The 21,192-nt window shown below is 56.3% G+C and overlaps 5 protein-coding genes across 5 annotated transcripts; 1 reads left to right on the top strand and 4 right to left on the bottom strand.

Moving 5' to 3' along the window:
- Positions 1-3,916: 3,916 nt before the first annotated feature.
- On the top strand, positions 3,917-4,372 carry BKCO1_300085 (uncharacterized protein; the record flags this gene model as incomplete). Its single annotated transcript, XM_020274249.1, has 1 exon — positions 3,917-4,372. One exon carries the CDS (start codon positions 3,917-3,919, stop codon positions 4,370-4,372), a length of 456 nt encoding a protein of 151 aa, XP_020134636.1.
- A 1,441-nt stretch (positions 4,373-5,813) lies between these two features.
- On the bottom strand, positions 5,814-7,913 carry BKCO1_300084 (uncharacterized protein; the record flags this gene model as incomplete). The annotated part of the gene is made up of 1 exon (XM_020274248.1): positions 5,814-7,913. One exon carries the CDS (start codon positions 7,911-7,913, stop codon positions 5,814-5,816), a length of 2,100 nt encoding a protein of 699 aa, XP_020134637.1.
- Positions 7,914-9,145: 1,232 nt separating this feature from the next.
- Positions 9,146-12,402, bottom strand: BKCO1_300083 (uncharacterized protein; the record flags this gene model as incomplete). Its single annotated transcript, XM_020274247.1, has 4 exons — positions 9,146-10,573; positions 10,699-11,139; positions 11,187-11,654; positions 11,713-12,402. 4 exons carry the CDS (start codon positions 12,400-12,402, stop codon positions 9,146-9,148), a joined length of 3,027 nt encoding a protein of 1,008 aa, XP_020134631.1.
- A 700-nt stretch (positions 12,403-13,102) lies between these two features.
- Positions 13,103-18,119, bottom strand: BKCO1_300082 (class v myosin; the record flags this gene model as incomplete). The annotated part of the gene is made up of 6 exons (XM_020274246.1): positions 13,103-13,251; positions 13,301-13,515; positions 13,570-17,481; positions 17,547-17,736; positions 17,796-17,928; positions 17,985-18,119. 6 exons carry the CDS (start codon positions 18,117-18,119, stop codon positions 13,103-13,105), a joined length of 4,734 nt encoding a protein of 1,577 aa, XP_020134632.1.
- A 935-nt stretch (positions 18,120-19,054) lies between these two features.
- On the bottom strand, positions 19,055-21,153 carry BKCO1_300081 (cytochrome p450; the record flags this gene model as incomplete). Its single annotated transcript, XM_020274245.1, has 4 exons — positions 19,055-20,102; positions 20,154-20,531; positions 20,586-20,814; positions 21,048-21,153. The coding sequence occupies 4 exons, from the start codon at positions 21,151-21,153 to the stop codon at positions 19,055-19,057; spliced, it is 1,761 nt and encodes a 586-aa protein (XP_020134633.1).
- Between the last annotated feature and the right edge of the window lie 39 nt (positions 21,154-21,192).

The raw sequence follows: 21,192 nt of genomic DNA, 5'->3' as shown, positions 1-21,192 counted from the left end.
TGGTGCGAGGGCGCTGGAGAAGCACGAGCATGTGCAGCGGAAGGTGTCGCGTGTGGGTGGTTGTCGCGTAGGGATGAGTGCTCTCCAAGGGCGGGCAGAAATAACGCGGAGGGGGAGGCTTCACTTTCACGCGGCGGGGAGCTGGGCGAGGTCAGGGCGTCTGCGAGATTTGATTGCAACTGTGGTTCGAAGCGTATCTGTAGGTTGCGCAGCGCTTGGCTGAAGCCAACGTCAGTCAAGTCGTAAGCGGAGCGACCAGGGGCTTGTCCGGCCTATCTGGCCTGTCCGGGGTCGCCGTCGTATCCTGCGCCCGTCGAGAGCCGTCGCACCCGCTGTCTCAGCTCATTCCGCTGCAGAGATGGCAGATGCCAAGTCCATCGCGGATAGAAGCAGCCGGCGCAGGGCAGGCGGAGCTGGGAGTCGCACCTGGTGTGTTGCTTGGCCGCGCTAGGCAGCCAGGGTCCTCAACCGTCGCGCCCCCGCATGGAGAACCGCGGCTCCACTGTTCATCGCTCGCTCTCCCCGGCGTCGATTTTCTGCTCTCTCCCAACCATGTCCGCACGCTGCCCTCGGCCAGACAGACGTCGGCAGGCTCAATCTTGCGCCCAGCTGGTCGCTTCGCGACAATGCGCGCCTCTGATTCAGCCTGAGCAACCGTCCGTACGGATAAGCTCCGAACTTCGCCACGTCGTCCGTCATTGGTCAAAGCTCGTCTGCCTTGGATCCTTTTCTTCGCTTTCGACAGTCCAATATTTCCTTGACCATGTCATTCCGTACAACATCGGGTCCAGTCTGACATGGCGCGCAGCGTACTGCCTTGCACAAGTGCTCCCTGGCATTGCACTGTCTAAGACGTCGAGGGGGAGCAGAACCCAGGGAGGAACATGCCGTAAACCATATTGCAAACCTTACTCTATCTCATTATTGAGTTAAGAGCCTGGCCGGACGTGGTGGTCAATGTCTGTTCTCGGCCCGACCTCCGTCGCCTTTGCCCAATCATTTTTCTTCAACATCGTCCTTGATCGCGATCGTGATTCAAGGCAACAGAGAAACAGGCTGTCGTCGAAACGGACGCGTCAGGGACTCGATCCCACACCGACCATCCAATTTGGTCAAAGCGGAGGCCGTGTGCCGGTACCGCACTGTCACCAACACCCGCAGGAAATGGTGCGGAGGATTAGTCGAGGCCGACTGTCTCCCTATTCCAAGACCATTCACTGGCAATGCAGCCTTTATAGCCTTGGTTCCATGCGGCTGAATATCACAGCAGGCTGTTGCCCACATACTCCATGACGACACAATGGTAGATGCACGTTCAGGTCCTATAGCAGCTTCATCCTTTGTGCCTTTTCTCCGCTCATTACAATTTGTGTCTCTTCACGGAAGGTGCTCAGACAATAGAAAAAGCAATGGCCTTTCGTCGAATATATATTTTAACAGCTGATGCCTCACTCAATCTGGACTAATGTGCATGAAGACTTCTCAGGTGGGCAATCAGCACGTGCTGAATGTGAGAAAAGGAAACGAGAAGCCGATTGGCACAGGCTGGTAGGATTTTGGGAAGACTCGGAAGAGTTGTGTTTGACTTTCTACCTACAGCTCACGAGAGTCCTATGTAGTTTCCATCAACAATTCTACTGCTCCTTCAGTGTTAACAAACTTTCCAACTATCCATGCATATTTACACTTCTTACAATGCCTCGCAAAGTGATATCCACCCTGTCGAGATATCTTGCCGACTAGCTTTTTTCTTCAGCAGCGTCGTCTCCAAAAGTCAAGTCATCTTGAAACTAAAAAGACGTTGCCAACGCCATATCGATCCAATCGGCAGCATATGCAGACTCCAACGATAAGCAGCCCTCCCTCCGCTAACCGGGTTCCGGCAATGCAGGACACCAACAAGCTTGAATGACGACAGCACATGTTACCAAGCGGTCCGGCATGTGCCAGACGTTCCCGCCCGCTGAAACAGCCTCATGTCGTCCACAAATGTTCTCGGGTAACCTTCCCAAATGCTCTCGCATACCCATGTCTCTTGTTTGTTTCTTGCCCTTAGCCGCCCGCCCTCCTCGCTTTCCCCCAATCGATTTTCCAGAAGACCGCGTGAAGAAAAAAATTTAAAGAATGACAAGGTGGGTTCCAGACACATTCGATGTGCTTCTTCTCCACGCCAGGCTCCACTCTGTTAGCGGGACCCATTGAATTCCGCACGCTGGCACGGTCGCCCGGGTGGAGCGAGAGGCGAACCAGGGCCCGACTGACCAGTCGACGTTTGGTTTTTCTTGTGGAGGCAACGCAGACGCCCTCCGATGGCGCGGGGGTAAGGAATTATCTTCTTCCTCCCGCTTGCTGTCTGGTGCAGAGGCTCATCACGACGGGCGGTGAGAACTGTTTTATAGAGACCCCATTGAGCTGCATGTGGTAGGCATCCACGTCAGATCATGCAACCTAGTCCTAGCTGGGGCTGCCTCGGGCAACGATAAAACCGAATATCGCGATAAGCGCGCTCTACTCGGCGTCTCGATGGCTCGTGATGGAAGTCCATCCTGGCTACGGGCATACTCTTGCTAATAGTTCAGCATGAGACCCACCACCATGATTTCTCATTGGTGCTGACACCCTGGAGTCGGGGACAATTCCTGTGTAATAATAGCTCTACGACAGCATCGCTGACGATTGCCTATTCGGCTGTCACCGGACCATCAGCAAAACGAATTAATTACAGTTCTCCATTCATCCGTCTTGCAAGCTCTCAACCATATCCTATCGTTGATGAGAAGTGGACTGGCTATCCACATCCCCATGGCAACACCACGAACTGTTGCCTCTGCACAGCCTTCCTTCCCAACAAACTCCAGTTAGCACGCAAGCCATCCCAACCATTCCAGATGCCGAAACGGACTGCAAAAAGCAAAACGAATGCGTCGGCCGGGAATCGAACCCGGGGCTCATCGAGATTCACAACCGAACGGACGTTCGACATGGCAACGATGAATTTTACCACTAAACCACCAACGCTATCGTGGATACAGCTCCTTGATGAGAAAGGGGGTGAATTGTAAAGAAAATATCCTCAAAACTATCCCGGCACACAAACATCGAATAGTTGAATTGTTGCCAAACAATCAAACCTACACGACTGCTTTCCAAGAACACCAAGCCATACGTCCATAGGTAGTGGAATCCTCTGTACGGACGTGTTTGTGCCGTTTTAACTCTCCCATCTACGTCCGGACGTTTGCTTCAGCTACACATGTGAAGAGTGCAGTCTTCAATAGGCCTATGCTGGTTCAGTTCTACAAAGCTATATATGGTAGAAGATCCATTCGTGATATACTGGATTGCCTGATCACAAGCAGTTCTGCCGCGTCTTTAGCCGACGTGTTGCCCTTCTTACAACGTTTAAATGAACGTTTGAGGACCTTTACACTCCGAAAGTGTACTATCGGCCGAAAGCGTAGCATATCCGCGTATGACTACTATCATCCAGCTCGCAGAAGCTCACAGCAAAGTCCCTCCGGCTCGTGCAGCCCTCGTGCCCATGTACGCCTCAGGTCTTGTACGCCTCGGGCTCATCAGGCCCCACGCAGGCGAATCATCGTCAATTGCTCAATGCACGATGGCCAGGCTCGATCATTCATCTACCCGCGTGTCTTCTGGTGAAACCGCTGCGGTTTTCATTGGGCTCGCTCCGCCATGGTGTTGGCGTTGTTGTTCGCTTGGCTGGGGAGAGCACCTTCCGTGGGAAATCGCGACTTCCTCGCGCACTCACTTCCCCCCAGACTAGGCCAGAATTCGCACAGCGCGCTGGATTTTGGACAGGCACTCATTGTAAGCGAGAGCAATTTGTTCAAAATGTCTGTGGGCGTAGAAATTCCAGCATTTCCCCTATACCATCGTCTTCATACGTACCAAAATGGTCGTATTTTGTTTCGGCGCTCTTTTCGAGCAATTCGCTGGGCCTTCGGGCACTTATGTTACGCGGTCCTTGTGGCCTGGGCGCGAGCCCACCCCCGACTCCATCCCCTCTCCGCCGCCTCCCTCCCCGCCTTCCTCCCCCTCCCGCTCCCGCTCCCGCTCCCGCTCTCCGCTCCCCGACCCCCCAAAGAGGAAAAGGGCGGTGGACGACGACGACGACGACAATGACGATGACGACGCCGCCGCCGCCACCAGCACGCCCTCCCCCCCTCGTGCGGTCAAGCGCCGCCGCCGCGTGGTCGTCGACGACGATGACGATGACGAGGAAGAGGAGGAGGAGGAGGAGGAAGAAGAAGAAGAGGAAGAGGAAGAGGAAGAGGAAGAGGAGGCGCCACCTCCGCAGCCTGGCCAGCTGCCGGAGGTCGTGGTGATCTCTTCCGATTCCGCGCAGTGAGTGCCGCCGGGACGCCGGCAGCCCTCTTTGGTCCTGCCTCTGGATGGACCAAAGGGGGTTCCTCAGCAATGGCTCCACCTTGTCGTTGGTACTGAGGCTTACGGCCTCCGAAGATACCAATTCCGGAGGCCTAACTAACGGAGCTGGCACTCACTGCTTGGAATGCTTGACGGAGCATTTCAACCCCTATACTGTCACGATGGACCTTCCGTAAGTTCAAAGTGTTCCTCAAACACATGATTCCAACGTCTTGAAGTACTTATGGGCGTCCCAGACATTGCATCAGTCATGTCGGTCTCAACAGCCAAAACAGAAGACTGAGGAGTTTCATGTCTCAAAGGTGGCCCCCAGTCCACTCTTCATTGTCAACACCAATGTGCGGAATTCCCAAACACCCACGACGTGGAATATCAGAGCATCACTTCTCGCTTCTTGACAATACTCGAAAACAAGCCGAAAATCCTCACGTTGTTCTATACTCCGGCACTCCATCGAATACAGGCATCAAACATCCAAGCATATCAGGGTGCTTCATAAGTTTTTCGCAATACCGAGGAAAGTCATGGTACCTCCTTGAGGCTGTTCAATCAGTAATTGAGCCATCCAAACGTCCCACGGAGCATTCACGCGTATGAGGAATTCGTGCCGCCACAGCCATCGCCTATGCTCACCATTCCCTCACCGACACTGTTCGCAAATCCAAATGTCATCATTGGCCCTGATCACGCTTGGCACCTTCAAGCACTCATTTTGTGCAGGTGGGGTTCTAAACTCCTTCAAGCTCATGGTAGCTTGTGCGTGGTCGTTTATCTTCTCTTCACTCTATCGTGCTGTTGGCAGTGGTTCATGGGCTTTTCCCAAGCAAAGTGGGTAGATGAAATTCCCGAAAACAACGAAAAATTTGTATAGGGGGCTGGTTACGCACAACACCGGATTGTCGCTTCGACTTTGCACATAGCGCAATGAATTCCACAGCAAGTTGAACACAAGTTTACCCACTGTGACACCGTGATTCAAAATCTGCAACACCCGAATGTTTCCTAAGCATTTGCTATTGTCGCACAATGCGCTACATCAATAGAGCAAGGAAACAAGAAAGCGTGGGTGACATTACGAGCAAACGCCATGAATATGACATAAAGGAAATGGGAGCCAAAGGAAACAGAAGCTAAAGGAAACAGGAACTGAAGCAGATAAGAACCGAAGGAAACAGGAGCTAAAGAAAACAGGAGCTAAGGGAAACATGAACTGAGGCAGACAAGAACCGAAGGAAATAGAAACTAAAGGAAATAGGAGCTAAAGGAAACAGGAGCCAAAGGAAACAGGAGCCAAAGGAAACAGGAACTGAAGTAGATAAGAACCGAAGGAAATAGGAACTAAAGGAAACACAAACTAAAGGAAACATGATAGTGCCCAGTTCGTGACTGCAAAGTCGCACGTCTCAATCTTCGTCCTCGTTTACCATCACAAGGTGTGGATCATCGACTTCCAGTGCCTCAAGAGACCGTGTGTGCTTGTCCGGTGCTTTGAGAGCTTGGATCAGCCTAGGCTTTTGATTCAGTGCGGCAGTCGCAGTCCACGTGCAAGGCAGGCCAAGTCGATAGCAAGGCTTGCAAGCATTGCCGGTATTCGCCTCCGCTTTGCAACCTCTTCTGGGGTCGACATTGCCAAGGTGACAACCGTCACATGTTGGCCTGTATCTTGGCGTCGCACCAGTTGGAAACTTCTGGAATTCGCCTCCAATCTTGGTCTGTCCCCTCTGACCAAGTTCGGGGTAGTCGGAAGCAGCCCGAAGCTTGTCTTCGATTGCCTGATGGCTCAGCTTTTGCGGAGGTGCAATCGATCTGGTAGTGAGAGCGACGTCGACAAACCGAATCTTCTGCCTCAAGTGGTCGTACTTCATTTCCTTCACCTCTGCAGTGCCATACGATTCGGGCCACTTCACCATTGGCTGCTGCACTTCATGACTGAAGTAGTGGATCAGGGCCACAGTCTTACCGTAAGCCTTCACATGGCCGGGGTCCTTCCACATGCCGCTCGTATCCCTCGTGCCACCATAAGTGGACTGGCAGTATCGATGCTTCCACTGACCGTCCTCGTCCTGCCATTCTACCTTGATCCCGACACGGTTCGCTTGATCCCAGTTAGTCCATGGCCCAACTCCAGCCAGTCTCGCGTACGGAACGGGGTGGTGTTGTCCGCCTGGTGCAATCTCGATGACTGTGTTGACCTCCATTCCATCCGAAAGCTCTTCTGTGTCCTTGGGAAAGACGATTTCTATGACATCAGAATGGTCCATCTTCCCACCCGATGCCCAGTGATGCTTCGTAACTTTGCAGACGATGAGGTAGCCGGTCCTGTGCTTGTAGATTTTCGTCGGTGATCTCCGGTAGACGTCCATGTCAGGGTAGCTTGTCTTCAACCAGAGCACTTTGTCAGAAGTAGTGAAAAGCTCCACAAGTGGGCTGCTCCAGTTGAGACCCCTAGCCGCTCCAAACTTCTGCTGGCGGCTAACTCCGCCCTTCCATCCGCTCTTCTCACGAGTGCATCTCTCGAAGTACTGCAGGACGGCGGCATGCCTTTGGTGGTGGTATACCGACTTTCCGGCTTCGGCAGTGCTGTCCGTACCCATGAGCCCAGCCTCGTTCATGTCGGCAGCTGTGAGGAATCTCGCGGGATCCAACACGTCCGGGTGGTAGGTTTCCAGCAGACATATGAACATCTGTTCCGCCACCGTGCGCTGCCTCTTTTGGATCTTGCCCTGACCATCGATGAGGCAGACGATGTACATCTTCTGGTCAGTGCACTCCCTCCAGGATCGGTAGATCGCCTGGTTGCGCTCTTTGGACGAAGCGCGATGCTCACGTGCGCGCGAGCTGAAGTCATACGTTTGACCGATGTAGAGCTCAGGGGAGCGCTTGTCCTTGAAGTCGGCGAGCCTGATCATGTAGATGCCTCCGCGGTGATTGGAAGGGTCTACTAGAGTGGCCTTGGAAGTGATGTCGGCAACGGTAACGTCGGGATTCGCGAGCACACCGGCAAGCCCGGCATTCCCAACACCGGCAAAGACTGGGGCGAGGAAGCTGTCAAGCTTGTCTTGCGAGTTCAGTTCTAATAGCCAGTGGGGGACCACGCCTTTGAGATCGGCATTTCCGTTCAGGATGTAAGCAGAAAACATTGCCGTGGCTGCTTTCCTGAACGGGTCGCTGAAGCTACCGGTCGTACACTTGACAGTTTGAGTACTGGAATTTGGGCGAGGTAGGTTTGTCTCGATAGACAAATCTTCAACGCGGGAAACGCAAGGGACCTGACCGATCTCGATGTAGCGCATGCTAACCCAGCCACAGGGTCTGCTACCTGGACTGCCTCGAGACTCAATGATGACCATACAACGCTCGGATTTGGGGTCATGGGCTATCACTCGACCTAAGTCGCCATTGATGACGTTGACCGTGTCGTGTTGGGAGGATTGGTGGTCCTGAACAGCGACGAAGGGGTAGCCCTTGGGCCAGGTGGGGTTTTGAATTGGATTCTGCGACATCCTGGGAGAGGTGATGTAAATTGAAAGATTCAGTTGACAGAATCTTGAAGTCAAAATTGGGGGTGCAGTACAGGACGAAGCGGCGGGATATTCAGCCCATATAAAGTAGACGGCAAAGCTGGATGCGGGCAAAGTGAGGCTTTGCTCTGTAGAACAGACTTTCCAACAATCGTGTCACGTTGCGTTTGTTAGAATTTTGCAGTGCTAAGCTTTGTCTGAGTTGCTTTGATTGTTTTCACGTTAACCAATCTGGACAGCTTTATTTTGCTCCTCCAAGCAAACATCTCGGCGAAGGCGTACCAAACCACATAATCATTGATGTCGTCTGTTGCTCATGGCTCGATTGGTTGCAAAATAAATTGGCCCACCTACGTTTATTCTACGTAAATAGTGAAACACCATCTGGATGCATTGAACAGTTCCGATACTCAGATCTACGCTGAGAAATTTATTCGATTGCCAACACATACAAGATCGCCGTTGGTCAAACTGTTCTTCCGCAATCCATTGTGGTGGGGATAGAAATCAAGTAGGTAAATGTGACGGTCATTTAGTCTTAGTTGGCATGCGAAACTCCATGGCTGCATGGTGTTAGGCAAACGTGGCGTAAGAAAGCATCTCTGATTGAAGTTCAATGCTGACCGACACGCATGCGTGTCACGAATCAACAGCAAGTAGTTGGTGCTACTTTCAAACACAAACTAGGCAGATGAACTCAGCTCGACTGCTCGTGTGCAGGGAGACCCCGTGGCCAAAAAGTTTGCCGTAACACAGCAATGCGTTTGATTTCCTGCTATCTGCCTACCTAATGTGTCTCCAACGGCCAGCCAGTGCTCTTGCTCATTGCGTGTTTGTTTCCCTTCGATCATCCTTCCAATATTCCTCCCTACTTGCCCGATCAACGCTCCCATGTAGAGAGCAGGAAACTATCTGGCAAAGGCAAGCCGTTCATCCATCCTTTGAGAGAAAGCACCACCACCACCGCTTCCCTTGGGAAACCCCCCATCGCAGCCAGAGAACAATACCTCCCAACCTCAAAACACACACACCCTCACCATCCCATAATCATAGGATGATAATCCATTCGTCCCTCCCCACCAGCCAGTCTCTCCATCCCTGACCTCCGACCCCCAACCCCAAAACAAACCAAAACAAAAACAAAAAAAACCCCTATGCCCACTCAACCCAAACCCCACCACCAAAACCCAAACCCCAAGGCTTTCCCTTTTGTTTCACCACTCCGCCCCCATCTTCTTCCTCCACCCCGCCGACACGTCATTCCTGCCCGTGCCGTAAAACACCGGCATGCCCACCCCCTCGGCCGAGCGCTCGATGAAAAAGTCGCGCAGCTCGTCGACGGGCGTCGGCGGTCTCCTGCTGCCGATGGCGCCGACGGCGTTGTCTGCATTGTTGTTGCCGGCACTGCCACCGCCGAAGTTGAAAGGAAACGACGAAGAAGAAGAAGACGATGGTGATGGTGAGCGCGACGGCGGGGCGTCGCCGAATTTCGCGGTCGTCGGACGACGGCCCGGATGGGAGGAGACGAGATCGACGGAGCCGAGCTGGAGGACGGGGGGCGATGCGGGAAAAGCTGCAGAGCGTTGAGACAGACGGCGAGGACGGGTGGTCTCGTCGTTGATGGACCAGTGTTGGTGGAGGTGGGCGTTGAAGCAGCTGTCGCTGCTGCTGCTGTTTTTGCTGTGGGGAGGATGACGCGAAGATTGGATGGGGAGGCGAATCTCGTGTCCCGACGCAAAGGCTGGCGCATTCTGAGGAGCGGACGGCGTCGAGAAGGAGTTTGTGAAATATTCGGCATGGTCAACGGCCGAGTCGCGTCTTTTGCACAGGGCGGTGGTATAGTTGGCGTGGTAGGGATTGCTGAAGGCAATGGCGTCCGAAAGCGACGTGGGTGGGACATCATCGGTAGTCCTCCAGTTTTGGGGATGGCGAAGTGAGTGCCCACCTGCGCTGCTGCTGCCTCGGTGAGAACTATCCGACGAGCAGCAAACAGCAGATCTGGCCGGTTGCTGTCCCCATGGCATTTGGAAAGGCCGGCGAGGCGGCTGTTGAAATCCCGGCGACATGGACGATGTCGGAGTGATTGCTGATTGGACAGACGATCCCGAGAACGAATTGGACCACGAGCGACCGCATCTCTTGAACGTGTAATGTCTGTATCCTCGCTGTATCGGTGCACCGCACGGGTAATGGACTGCCACGGCTGGTTCGACCGACTTCTCAAAGTATACATCTTCAGGAAGCGGTTGAAAATCATCGCTCTCAAGCTGAGAAGTCTGCAGTGCTGCATTCAGCCGCTCCCTTGCATCTTTGTTGAAGCCACCTGAAGACGCCTTTCTGATCGGATCAAAGAGGCTGATCCAGTCAAGGTAGCTTCTGTCCTGAAGCGGGGGCATGCCGCCAAGCAGGCCCGTGTCGCTTTCGTGGTCGATGCTATCAACGTCGAAACGGTCAAGCTCATCGTAGTAAGTGATTGTAGGAGGCCTCCGAGCAAAGCGTGCATCGTCGACGCAGAAGAGGCTGCAAAAGTACCACCATGGGAACACGATAGGAAACTCGTCCTCGGGAATGACTTCGTAGCCGAGCGCCGGGACGAGGAAAAATGCATAGACGTATGGGTGGTCACCGTATCGCTCGATCACCTATAATTGGAACACGACTTTAGCTTAGGAGCCCTCTTTGTGCCTCCGAAGCGACCTTTAGCGATGGAGTAGAATGGTCGTATCAAAGTGATGGGGGGCGAAGGAGTGGGACGGGCAGCTCATACATCCCACGCCGGGAACAGCGGCGGGTGTGCTTTCAATGAGATCAACTCGTAGTCTCTGTGTCTCTTGAGCTGCCGGTCGCCTCTCCGATACGCCTGGAGGACCTCTGGTCGAGGAGTCCTGATGTCGCGCCGTCCGAGGATCTTGCTCATTCCAGGTGACGTGTGGAACATTGGATCGAAAGCCAAAATGTTGCGCTGGCCACCTTTGTGGCGCTCGTAGCCGACGATGGTGATGGAGTGACCGGGCTGTTGCAGGTAGATGGGCGGGAGGTGCGTCTTGATGACTTTGAGGCGCTTCTCTCGCTGCTCTCCCGTCGTGCCTTCTCTGAAGTAAGACTCCACATAGTCCAGAAGTTGCTCGTGAGCCTGGCCTTTTTCAGGGCGGTCGCTGAAGATTTGAAGACCATGGTCGATACGAAGGCTGCGGAGCAGCGCTTGAACCTGTCTGGTGTGAGCACACAAGCTCGGGCACGTGCCGGGTCACATACCTCTGGGGTGCCAATGTATTTTCTAGTGCCTCTGATGCCACCCGTTTGAATGCGGCTGACTTCATTGATGCCCATGTCCCAGGCTTGCTCGATCAGATCCTGCAAGACGAGGATGCCCGGCGTGCGGGGAGGAAACTGAGAGTGGCCCTGGGCCTGGGCGCCTTGGATGTACGAGACCAGCATCTGAATGTTACGATAGCCGCAGAATCCGCCTTCTCTCGGTCGTTTGAAGATATGGAGGGTGCTAGGGTGGCAGATGTAAGCTTGGTCGACTGATTTGTCGATGCCACACAGCTGCGCGAGGACCGGCAAGACGCCAGGAGTCTCGTTGTCGACGACCTCATGCTTGATCAGGCGGCCGTCGCGGCCGATGCGGGTCATGACGGAAACCTTGGGTCCGGCTTCGATCTGCTTGTAGAGCGCATGTGGCATCTGCTCCTCGTAGGCATAGGGGCCCAATTCGGATTTCTGTGGCCCAGAGTCAGCGCCGTACATCAATCCCAAAGCGAACTCGAACATGGCTTACACCTAGGCGGGCACTGCGAGCGCCGGGCGCCTTGCCCTTGTGCAGCTTCTTGGAGCTGGAAGGGCTCAGGACATCGATCATGCGGCGGGAGAGGGTGGTCTTCTCCGAGTTGGAACGGGCCCTGGTCTTGACATGGGCGTCTTCGTAGCCGTTCTCGTGATGATGATGACGAGGATGCTTGCTGCGCCAGCGGTCTCCGTCCGGTGCAAGGGCCGAAGAGTCGGAGCTGTCGTCTTGGGCGGTGCTGAAAGAATGCTCCGAAGCAATGGAGAGGGGAGGCGTGCCGTGACGCATCTTGGAGAGCTTCTTGGGTGGCTTTCTGGACGACGGTGGATGTGGCAATGCTGTGCTATGATCTGCTGGCGCCGATGCGTCCTGTTGCGATTCGAATAGTCTCTCGGCGAAGTGCAGGTCAAGGTGCTCGGTGAGGTCCTCGGCGGGAATCTGCTCGCAACAGTCCGGATTGGGACAGAGCATCCATCTCTCGCCGTCGTCGGCAGGTGCTTCTGGCAGGACGGGGCCAGAGGAGGAGCCGGGTTGGGAAAGCTCGGAGGCGGCGTCTGGGCCGTCCCTGACCACAAACGGCGAATCGGCCGTGTGGCGCTCCTCGACGTGCAGCATGAGCACGTACGAGTCCTGGTGCTTGAAGGCGCAAAAGGGGCACTCTAGGACCTCGGCGGTGCTTGCCATGCTGGCGCAGTCAAATCGGGGCGGCTTGGCAGCTGGACGGAGGTCGAGCAGACGGCGAGGGGCGGCAGCGCGGAAATAGATGGCGGTCGCGAGTAAGCTCAGTATGGGCACAGGCGCGTCTTCCTGAGAACGAGACGAGGGTGCTTGGGGGCGGACGGCGCGCAGCAGCTTGGGCGAGCAGGATCTTGCTTGGACGGGCCGTGGCGGTGTCGCGGGTTTGGCTCTTGCCTGAAGAGCGGGCTGCAGCTGCGCTGGCCGGGGTGCAGCAGGCTAAGGCGGCGCCGCCGTTGGCCACTCGGCAGCCCGCCGGCGGATTTGGCAGGCACACGGACCAGTGACAGCCAGTTCAATCCTGATAAAATGGAATCTACATCGTGCGCTCTGTGCTTCATGGACGCATGGCAGGCGTAACTCGACCTCCCCCCTCATCGTAGCCACCTCCCGACCAACAACCCGTGTGGTGTCCTTGACATGCATGCTCAAGCGCGAAGACATTGCCATCCCGAACGCCGCTCCCCACGCCAACGCCGACCGGCACCTTGCAGATACACAACAGCGCTCCCAGATGCCATACATGCGCAGATGCCTCCTCTCAATATCCCCCGCCCCGCAAAAGAGATTCAAAAATTACGTGGGAGCTACCGGTATCCAAATCCGCTTCAATGTCAGTCCGTCGTGAGGAAATGTCGTGCGACCCCGTCTACATGCCGTCCACCTCGCTGATGGCAAGACCCTGCACCTCGCCGTTGCTGTGCCCGTTGGTCGGCTCAAACTCCAACTTCTCCTGTTGTGCCATGGCTTGCGCCGACACGATCTCTGCCAGCCGCTTGAGACGCGGCGTTTGCAGCCCTGTTTGTCCGTCAGCATCTGCGCACCGCCATTGTCCTGGGTCACTTACACGATGGAGTGTACGTCTCCAGAGCCGTGATGACGCGAGGCTCGGCGATCTCGTACGGTCCGCTGTCCTCCATGTCGACCGCGGTGAGCAGGAGGACGTCGCTCTTCTCCGTCACCCTGGAGGCGACCGCCTTCATGATCTCGCCGTTGATCGGCTGCTCGTAGTCGGCCACCAGGTACTGGTTCAGAAGCTTCTGGATCTGGTTGGGGGAGAGCCTGCAAATCACGTCAGCCCGTCATTCCCACGTCAACACCTGCGATGGCACTTACATCCAGCAGATGTCCTGGATGATCTCAATGTCGTTCAACGTGGCCTTCTTCAGCTGCAGGAGCTTGGTCGCCTGCATCAAGTGCTCCAGCTGAAGCGTTCCCTCGGGCATGTCGTGGCTCTTGCACCACTCCTCGATCCTCGTGATGTTGTAGTTGATCTGCAGACCACGCTTCCACGAAAGGAAGTTGCGGCGCATGAGCAGGTCGTTGAACGCCGTGACGCCGACCAGGCGAAGGAGCTCGGTGATGGCCTGCGTGACGATCGTGTCCTCGAGGAAGTAAGACTTCATGGCCTTGAAGACGTTGTTCATCAGGCTGAGGAGGTTGTCCATGCTGTAAGCCGGCGCGCTGTTGGACTGGAGAAGCTTGCCGAGGAACCTGTTGCTCTCGTTGGTGACGAAGCCGGGCAGCGACTGCGACTCGATGATGGCCGGGACGATCATCTTGTGCAGCTTCTTCTTGAGCACCTTCATCCACGTGTGGTAGATGTTGAACTCCAGACTCTCCAGGTCGTGCTTGACGATCTCAAGCAGCCGGTCGTACTCGTAGTTGTCCGTCTTCTGCGTCTCGTACCAATCCTCGGCGAGGAAGACGAACGAGAGCATCTCGTGGACGTTGGAGAGCCAGAAAGCACCCGGGTTGATGGCCTCCTCGCCGTCGTGCTGCATGACCTCCTGCTGGATCGACTGCATGACGTTGGCAAGGAACCTCTCCGACTCCTTGACGAAGCCGTTGTTCCACATTTCCGAAGTGACCAGGTTGATGAGGTAGGCAGGGAAAAGGACCTCCTTGTCGCTCGGCGCCGGGTTCGTGCTCGGCGACGGGATCTTGAGGTTGCGGATGAGGCCCATGGTGACCTCGTCGTTGAGGCCATCCTCGTCAGAGAGTATGTTCTCGAGCTCGAACTCGATGTTGTCCAAGCCGGGGGTGAAGGTGGAGCCCGAGAAAGTGCTCTGCTTGTGGAGCGATTGTCCGGTGACAGCCATGGACACCGGGCGTGGGTTGAATGCGCCGCTGAAACGCTCGATGTCGGCGCGCTCGCCCGCACTTCTTCTCTTGGGCTTCTTCGAAGAGACGAGGTTGATGAGACCACTTGCCGGCGCGTGGTTGCCGTTCGCGAGATCACCGTTGACGGGTGCGGCCCGCTTAGCGAGCTCGAGCTGATCCTGGAGATCGGCGAGCTGTTGGCGAAGAGAGATCTTCTCGCTTTCGACCTGGCTCGAGCGACGCTTGGTGTGTTCGAGCTCTTCGGTCGTCTCCTTCAACGTCTCGCGCAGGTGCCTCTCCTCCTCTTGCAGGCGGCGCATGTTGGTGGTGCTCTCTTCGTAGTTGGACTGGAGCTTGTTGAACTCCTCTTCCATCTGGCTCAGGCGAGCGGCGGTGATGCCGGCCTGGTTCGCCTCGGCCTGCAGCTCCTTGGTCCTGGCCTCGAGCGCATTCGTTCTGCTCTTCCACGAGTTGATCTGACTCTCGTAGTTCTGGACCTGCCCTTGGAGCGTCTTGTTCTGCTGCTTGATCGTGCCAAGACTCTGGGTGAGCTCGACGACCTTGTTCTCCAGCTTGTAGGAGATTTGCTTGAGATCGTGAGCCTCCTCACGCAGACTCTTGTAGGCGCTACGGGCTTTCCTACCACGCCACAAGCTCTGAATGATGATGACCTTGCGACGGTAAGTCCTCCAGTCCTTGAGCTGACGGTAAGACCTCCAGTTGCGCTGGATGCAGCGAGCGGCATCGCTGAAACGCTTGTCCAGGAGACCCTTGCGGAGAAGCCAACCCTTCGCAACCGCGTCGAACTTGACGACACTGTTGCGGATGTACATGAACCTCTTCCTGTCCTTGTAGCCACGGAAGACACGCTGGATGGTGGTGGCAGACTTGACTTGCCGCATCTCTTCCGTGTGTGCTCTTGCCAAGAAACCACGGACGAGTGCTTGGGTGGAGATGACGGCTTCACGAGCCTCGAGATAGCGGCGTCTGTAGTACTTGCAACGCAAGTTCTTCTGTATCATGATGGCAGCGCCGTTCAGGCGAGCGGTGCGCTTGTTCTCCAGGAACGCAAGCATGCCCGCACGGAAGAAGATCTTGGTGAGACCGAGCTGGTACTTGTCCTTCTTTCCACTTTCGTCGCTCAGGGCGCATTGCAAGATTTTGTTGGCCATGTCCTTGATCTCGGACGTCCATTGGGCAGAGGGCACCAGCATGTAGTAGCGCAGAGCGAACTCTTCGTACGTCCATCTTGTCGGGTAACCAGCACAACTGATGCGGACGGTCTCGAGGACACCGCAAGCACGAAGCTGACTGAGAACCATGGGTCCCTCAAACTTCCAGGCTTCCTTCGCCTCGTTGGGCTTGATACAACGGATGTAGTGGACATCGGTAGAGTTGATGGTGTTCATCAGCTCGATCAGGGAGGCCTTGAAGATGCCACCGAGAGTGGGCTTGCGGTTGACCGCGACTCTCCGACCCGCAGAGACAGCGGTGCCCGGCTTGGCAGCCGAGCCGCCGCCAGTCTCTTTCTCACGGATCGACGCCGCGGTGTCGATGATCTCCACGAGGAACTTGTTCGTCGAAGCCTTGAGGACCTCCATGTGTTCATCTGGCACGGTATCTCTGTTCTTTTCGATAAAGCTCTCCGACTCGTACGTGACATCGACCGCATAATGGCAGACGGTGAAAGAAGACTTTCCGAAACGCGGCTTCTTGTAGAACTTGTGCTTGTCACCAGAGTAGTTGTGGTGCAGTTTTGTGACGAACTGTTCATCGGAGCCCATGGGAAGACGAGACTCTTCGTCAAGCAGGGACAAGATACCGAGCTTTCCTTCAATGAGGTCGATACAGGGCTGGTTGTCGGAGAAGTCGATAAACGTCCAGTCGATCTCTTCACGGAGGTATTCCTCCTGCTCGAGCTTGAACACGTGCTGGTTGAACTCCTGCTGCAGCTTCTCGTTTGCGTAGTTGATACAGAACTGTTCGAAAGAGTTCTTGGCGAAATGCTCGAAACCGTAGATATCGAGAACACCGATGAAGGACTTCGTAGCGGCGACGATCTCCTCAGAGGCCAAACTCTTGTTGACCTTGTCGACCAGCCAATCGAAAAGACTCGAGTAGATGTATTTCGCGACGGAGTCTCGCACGACAATGGCTTGCGCTTGCGTAAGGTTCGAGGTGATCTTCTCTCCGCGAGTGATGAGTTGCTTCTTGACACACCACCTGGCAAAGCCGGCTCCATCGATGCCCAAAAGCTTCGAGGCCTGAACGAGCGACGGCTCCTCGGGCGAGAGCGAGGAGTCGGTACGAGTGGCGGTAATCTTGACGTCTCCGAGGTGCAGCAGCGCAGCCAAAAGCTTGAAAATCTGGGTCTGGGTCTCGTCGTTGACGCCAATGGTCCCCAGGGATTTCCTGGTCAAATCGTATTCGGCCTTGTCGTCGACGCCATCGATGACCGGCGCGCTGCCCTGGTTCATGTATGTGAAATCATCCGGGCTCTTCAAACCCCACTCCTCGCGCTCGGCATCCGTGGCACCGGCGCAAAGCTGGTAGAAAATGTGGTAGTTACGCTCCTTCAACGGCTGGAAGACCAGTCTCGACCGTTCCAGCAGGTAGACACGAATCTTGGCGCCAATGATCTCCGTCGCCTCGTCGAACATGATCTCGATGTACTTTCCGAAACGGGACGAGTTGTCGTTACGCGTCGTCTTGGCGTTACCGAAGGCTTCCATGATGGGGTTGGTGGCCAGGATCTGCTTTTCGGTCTCACTCATGGCGTCTGAGTTTGCCTTGCGCTGGCCGGGGTTGTCGGGCGACTCGCGGGTCGCAAAGTACCGCATGATGTATTTTGCACTGACTGTCTTACCGGCACCAGACTCACCGGACACGACGATGGTCTGGTTGCGGTTGTCGCGAAGCATGTCTCTGCGCGGACTGTGTTAATAAATGCAACTTGCTGTATCATGAGCAGGGAAAGGGCCTCAACGCACGCAAAGGCCTCCTCGGCAATGGCGAACAAATGCGGCGCCTGCGAAGCTCTGTGCTTGCCGGCGTACACTTGGACCATGCCGGGGACGTATAGCGAATCGACGCGAGCGAAGGGATTGGCGGCGATCAGGACGATGCCGGAGTATGTGTAGATTTCCTTCTGGGCATAGCGCAGCTTGATAGCTTGCAGCACTGTATCACCAGTGTCAGCACAGATTCTGGACAGGCGGCGGCGGGCGGGCGGAGCTGACCGGCTGGCTCGTTCAGATGTGAAAGGTTCGTAAGGTCATCGCTGGCTTCGAGCATGGTCGGGTTCATGAGCGGGGGCAGTGTGCTGTCCTTGTCATCTTGGAGGGCTTCTGTCGTCGTCTCTATCACCTTCTCCTGCTCGGGGGGTCAGCGTGGGCTCAGCGGGCGGGAGGACACAGGCGGAGACGCACCTCGCCATTCTCGAGACGGAAGACAAGCTTGACCTTGTCCCCGTCCTCGATCTTCTGCTCGACCTCGGAGGCAACCCATCCCTCGGTGGGATCGGGCTGCCAGGCGCGCGTGCCGATTTCGTAAAAGTGCGACATTGTCGGTGGCGAGCAGCACGCGGGCGTGCTCTCTGTGGAGGGAGGCGGATGGGGTGTGGACTCGGTGGGCGGCGGGGAGTTGGGCGGACTCCTAGGGAGGACAACGCGCGCGCCCCAGGCGACTCCAGACCGATGGCCGGCGGATCTCCTGCACTAACAAACGACCGAAGCAGGATACAGGGGACGGAGGACGTCAGGCATCCGCGGGGCCTGGGCGGGGGTAGCAGGCGGATTGCGGCAGCTGGAGAGGGCGGGACGAGAGGGTGGAGTTGCAGGTAGCGCGTTGAGTGAGGTCGTCAATTATTTAGAGATGCTGTCCCGACGGTTTGAAACTGGACCTTGCACGCACGGGGTCCTCGCGTTCACCGCTTTTGGGCCGCGCAGCCCCTGAAGGCCGACCCTGCCACCTGCCACCTGCCACGGCGACCCTGCGCCCGCGCCCGCGCCCGCGGCAACACAGACCGCACCGCTGCACCGCGGCACCGCTGCACCGCTCTCCGCCGCGGCCGCAGCTCTTCCGCCGCCAGCAGCGCGCGCTCCGCCAACCCCCAGGACGACTCGCGCTCGGCCGGGCGACGGGCAACACGCTCCACACGTGCCTGGCGCGGTGCCTTGCGCGAAGAAATGCCCGCCTCGCGTCTCACAGCGCCCCTGCCCTGCGCCGGCACGCGCTGCCGCGATTGGTGCCGTCAACCTGACACCCTATTCCATCGCCGCGCAGCTCTTTTAGCCCAAGCCCGTGCCGCCGCGCCCGCCGTCAACCAACGCCCGCTCCGCGGCCGCTGCGGCCGCGCTTTGTTTTTTGGCCATTTCCCGCTGCTCCACGGGCACGTCATCGGCATGATCAATCCCAATCTCCATGGCCCTTGAATCATTTCACTACGCCCAAGCCCTCCCGCATCCCCCTAACCAGCCCTCGCTCGCTCCTTCCCGCCCTACTCGCTCGCCAGCGGCGCCCGCCCGATCCTGACCCTCACGTTGCCCTTGGGTCGCGCCGTGAGCGGCCCGTTGGCTCGTCGCGGTATTTTCCAGCCCGCCTTGTCCACCGGCTCCATCGTCCACACGCCCAGCACCGTGGACACGGTTGCCAGGCAAAGGCTCTGTGCAAACACACCCAACCCCGCCATGCGCCACATGCCGTTGTCGTGTTTGACCCTCCCCCAGTCTGCTCTGATCGCCTTTCCTTTCTCGTCGTGCACCACAAATCTGTCTGCAATGAACTTCTCCGCATTCCGGTACTGGCTGTCCGTGTTGAGCAGCCCGTTGGACACATCCACGTGTTCGCCCTTCCTGACTGCGTACTCCGCAGCAACCCCGGCGGCCGACTTGTCGCTGAGCACGACGTCCTGCTTGGCTTTGCCAATGGACCAAGCTGTGTTGTACAGCCGAACCGTCTCCATGTAGCAGCTCAGCAGCAGCGGGCATTTTGTCCGCAGTCCGTCCAGATCGACGTCGATGCGTGGTGGCTCCATCAGCCCAAAGCCATTCTTCGGCCGCGTGGCGCGAGCAACCGGACGGACTTCGTCGCGGATGCGCTCCGCCAGTCCGGGTTCCGCGAGGATGTGGATCGTCATCCAGAAGACCAGGTCGCGAGTTGCCGAGTTCAGGGCCCAGAACAGGTAGAGGTGAGCGTTGGGGTGGACTTCGGAGGGCACGTTTTGTTCGGCGAAGAGGCGTCGAGACGCGGTGAAAGCGGCTGAGAAATCCCCCACGTTTTCTTCCTTTGAGATGATGTCTTCGCCTCCAAGCTCTCTGTCGTAGGACTTTTGCAAGTTGCTCATGTTTGCGAGCAATGCCCTGCGTGCGATGTAGCCAGCCGGAAGGCCGGGAACGGGAACCCAACGGGGATGACCAGTACCCAGAATGTAAGCTTTGGAATCGAAACTTTGCAGAGTCTCGTTGAACGTGGGATAGTCGTCCATGAAAGCTATGCCTGCAAAAGAACTGTTGATGATATGGCCGGAAAATTCCTGGAGTAGCATGCTGACATCTGATGTGAGCATCCAATCAAACGTGGGGATGAATCATACATACTCTAGGTTCGAGTCCGAGAGGTCCCTTTCAGACTCAGGTGCCTCAACCACAGTCGTCAGGCTTGCCCGTTCCCATGCCTGTTGGTCGACATAGCTTTCGTTGAAAGTGATGAGGTCCGGGACGATTTCTTTCAGCAGACCCACGGCCTTTGCAGAAAGCGATTCCATGTTCGATTCTGTAAAGACCTTCTCATACAAGTCCGCGGGAACCGTCGTGGGGACGCCAAAGATGTTTTTGCGAAGAGTAGAAACAAAGGCTTGATCATCCAATCCTTCTCGTTCTTTCGCTACGACCGATTCGACCACCGTGGGTGATCCCAGAACGGCATGCCTCGTGCCAAGAAGGCTCAATCCGAATACATTCTGCGTGACATCATCCCTAGTGAAGGCCATCAATCACGATTCAGGAGATGTTGGCGTCACGCGCACTTACCTGGCTTTCTTCAGGAACGAGTCTACGTCCCAGATGAGATGCAGTGCATGGCCGAGGAAGGGAACCGAGGAAGGCAGGACAGGGACGGGACTTCTCTCGCCTGCCTTGCTGCAGGCATCCTGGTACTTGACACCAGTCCAGATGCGGGTCAACAGCAGAATCACGGTGGTGACCACCAGTGCCCCAACTACACGAATTGGCGTTTCCAGGGAGTTTACTGGCTCAGGCACTGTGTCTCGTGTCAGTTCCTGATGTTCAATCCCGCACGTTGTGTGTCGTCGGTGGAAAAGTCATGGCCGCCCATGCAGCCAAGTAGAATGAGCTGGGTGGCAGAGGGCTGTGACAGCAACGTTTCGAGCGAGTAGTAGAGAGAACGACAGAGTCTAAACAGAACGCGTGACGGAGTTCGATGTAAAACCTCAGGTCGGACAGGGGAAAGGGGAGGGGTGAGTTTCCACTCACCAGCGATCCAGCCCTTCGCGATGACCAGCGCTGAGGCAGTCAGAGCCCAGGCGCTGCTCCAAAGCAGCGTCTTGCGCTCGAGATACACCGCCAAGCCGAGCGCCATATTTGCTCGTGGTCGATGGCAGATGTGGTGAACGAGACA

The sequence above is a fragment of the Diplodia corticola genome (genome assembly GCF_001883845.1).
Source record: "Diplodia corticola strain CBS 112549 chromosome Unknown scaffold3, whole genome shotgun sequence".
Lineage (NCBI taxonomy): Eukaryota > Fungi > Ascomycota > Dothideomycetes > Botryosphaeriales > Botryosphaeriaceae > Diplodia > Diplodia corticola.
The sequence above is the reverse complement of the archived record's forward strand: the minus strand, read 5'-3'. Positions and strand labels throughout refer to the sequence as shown.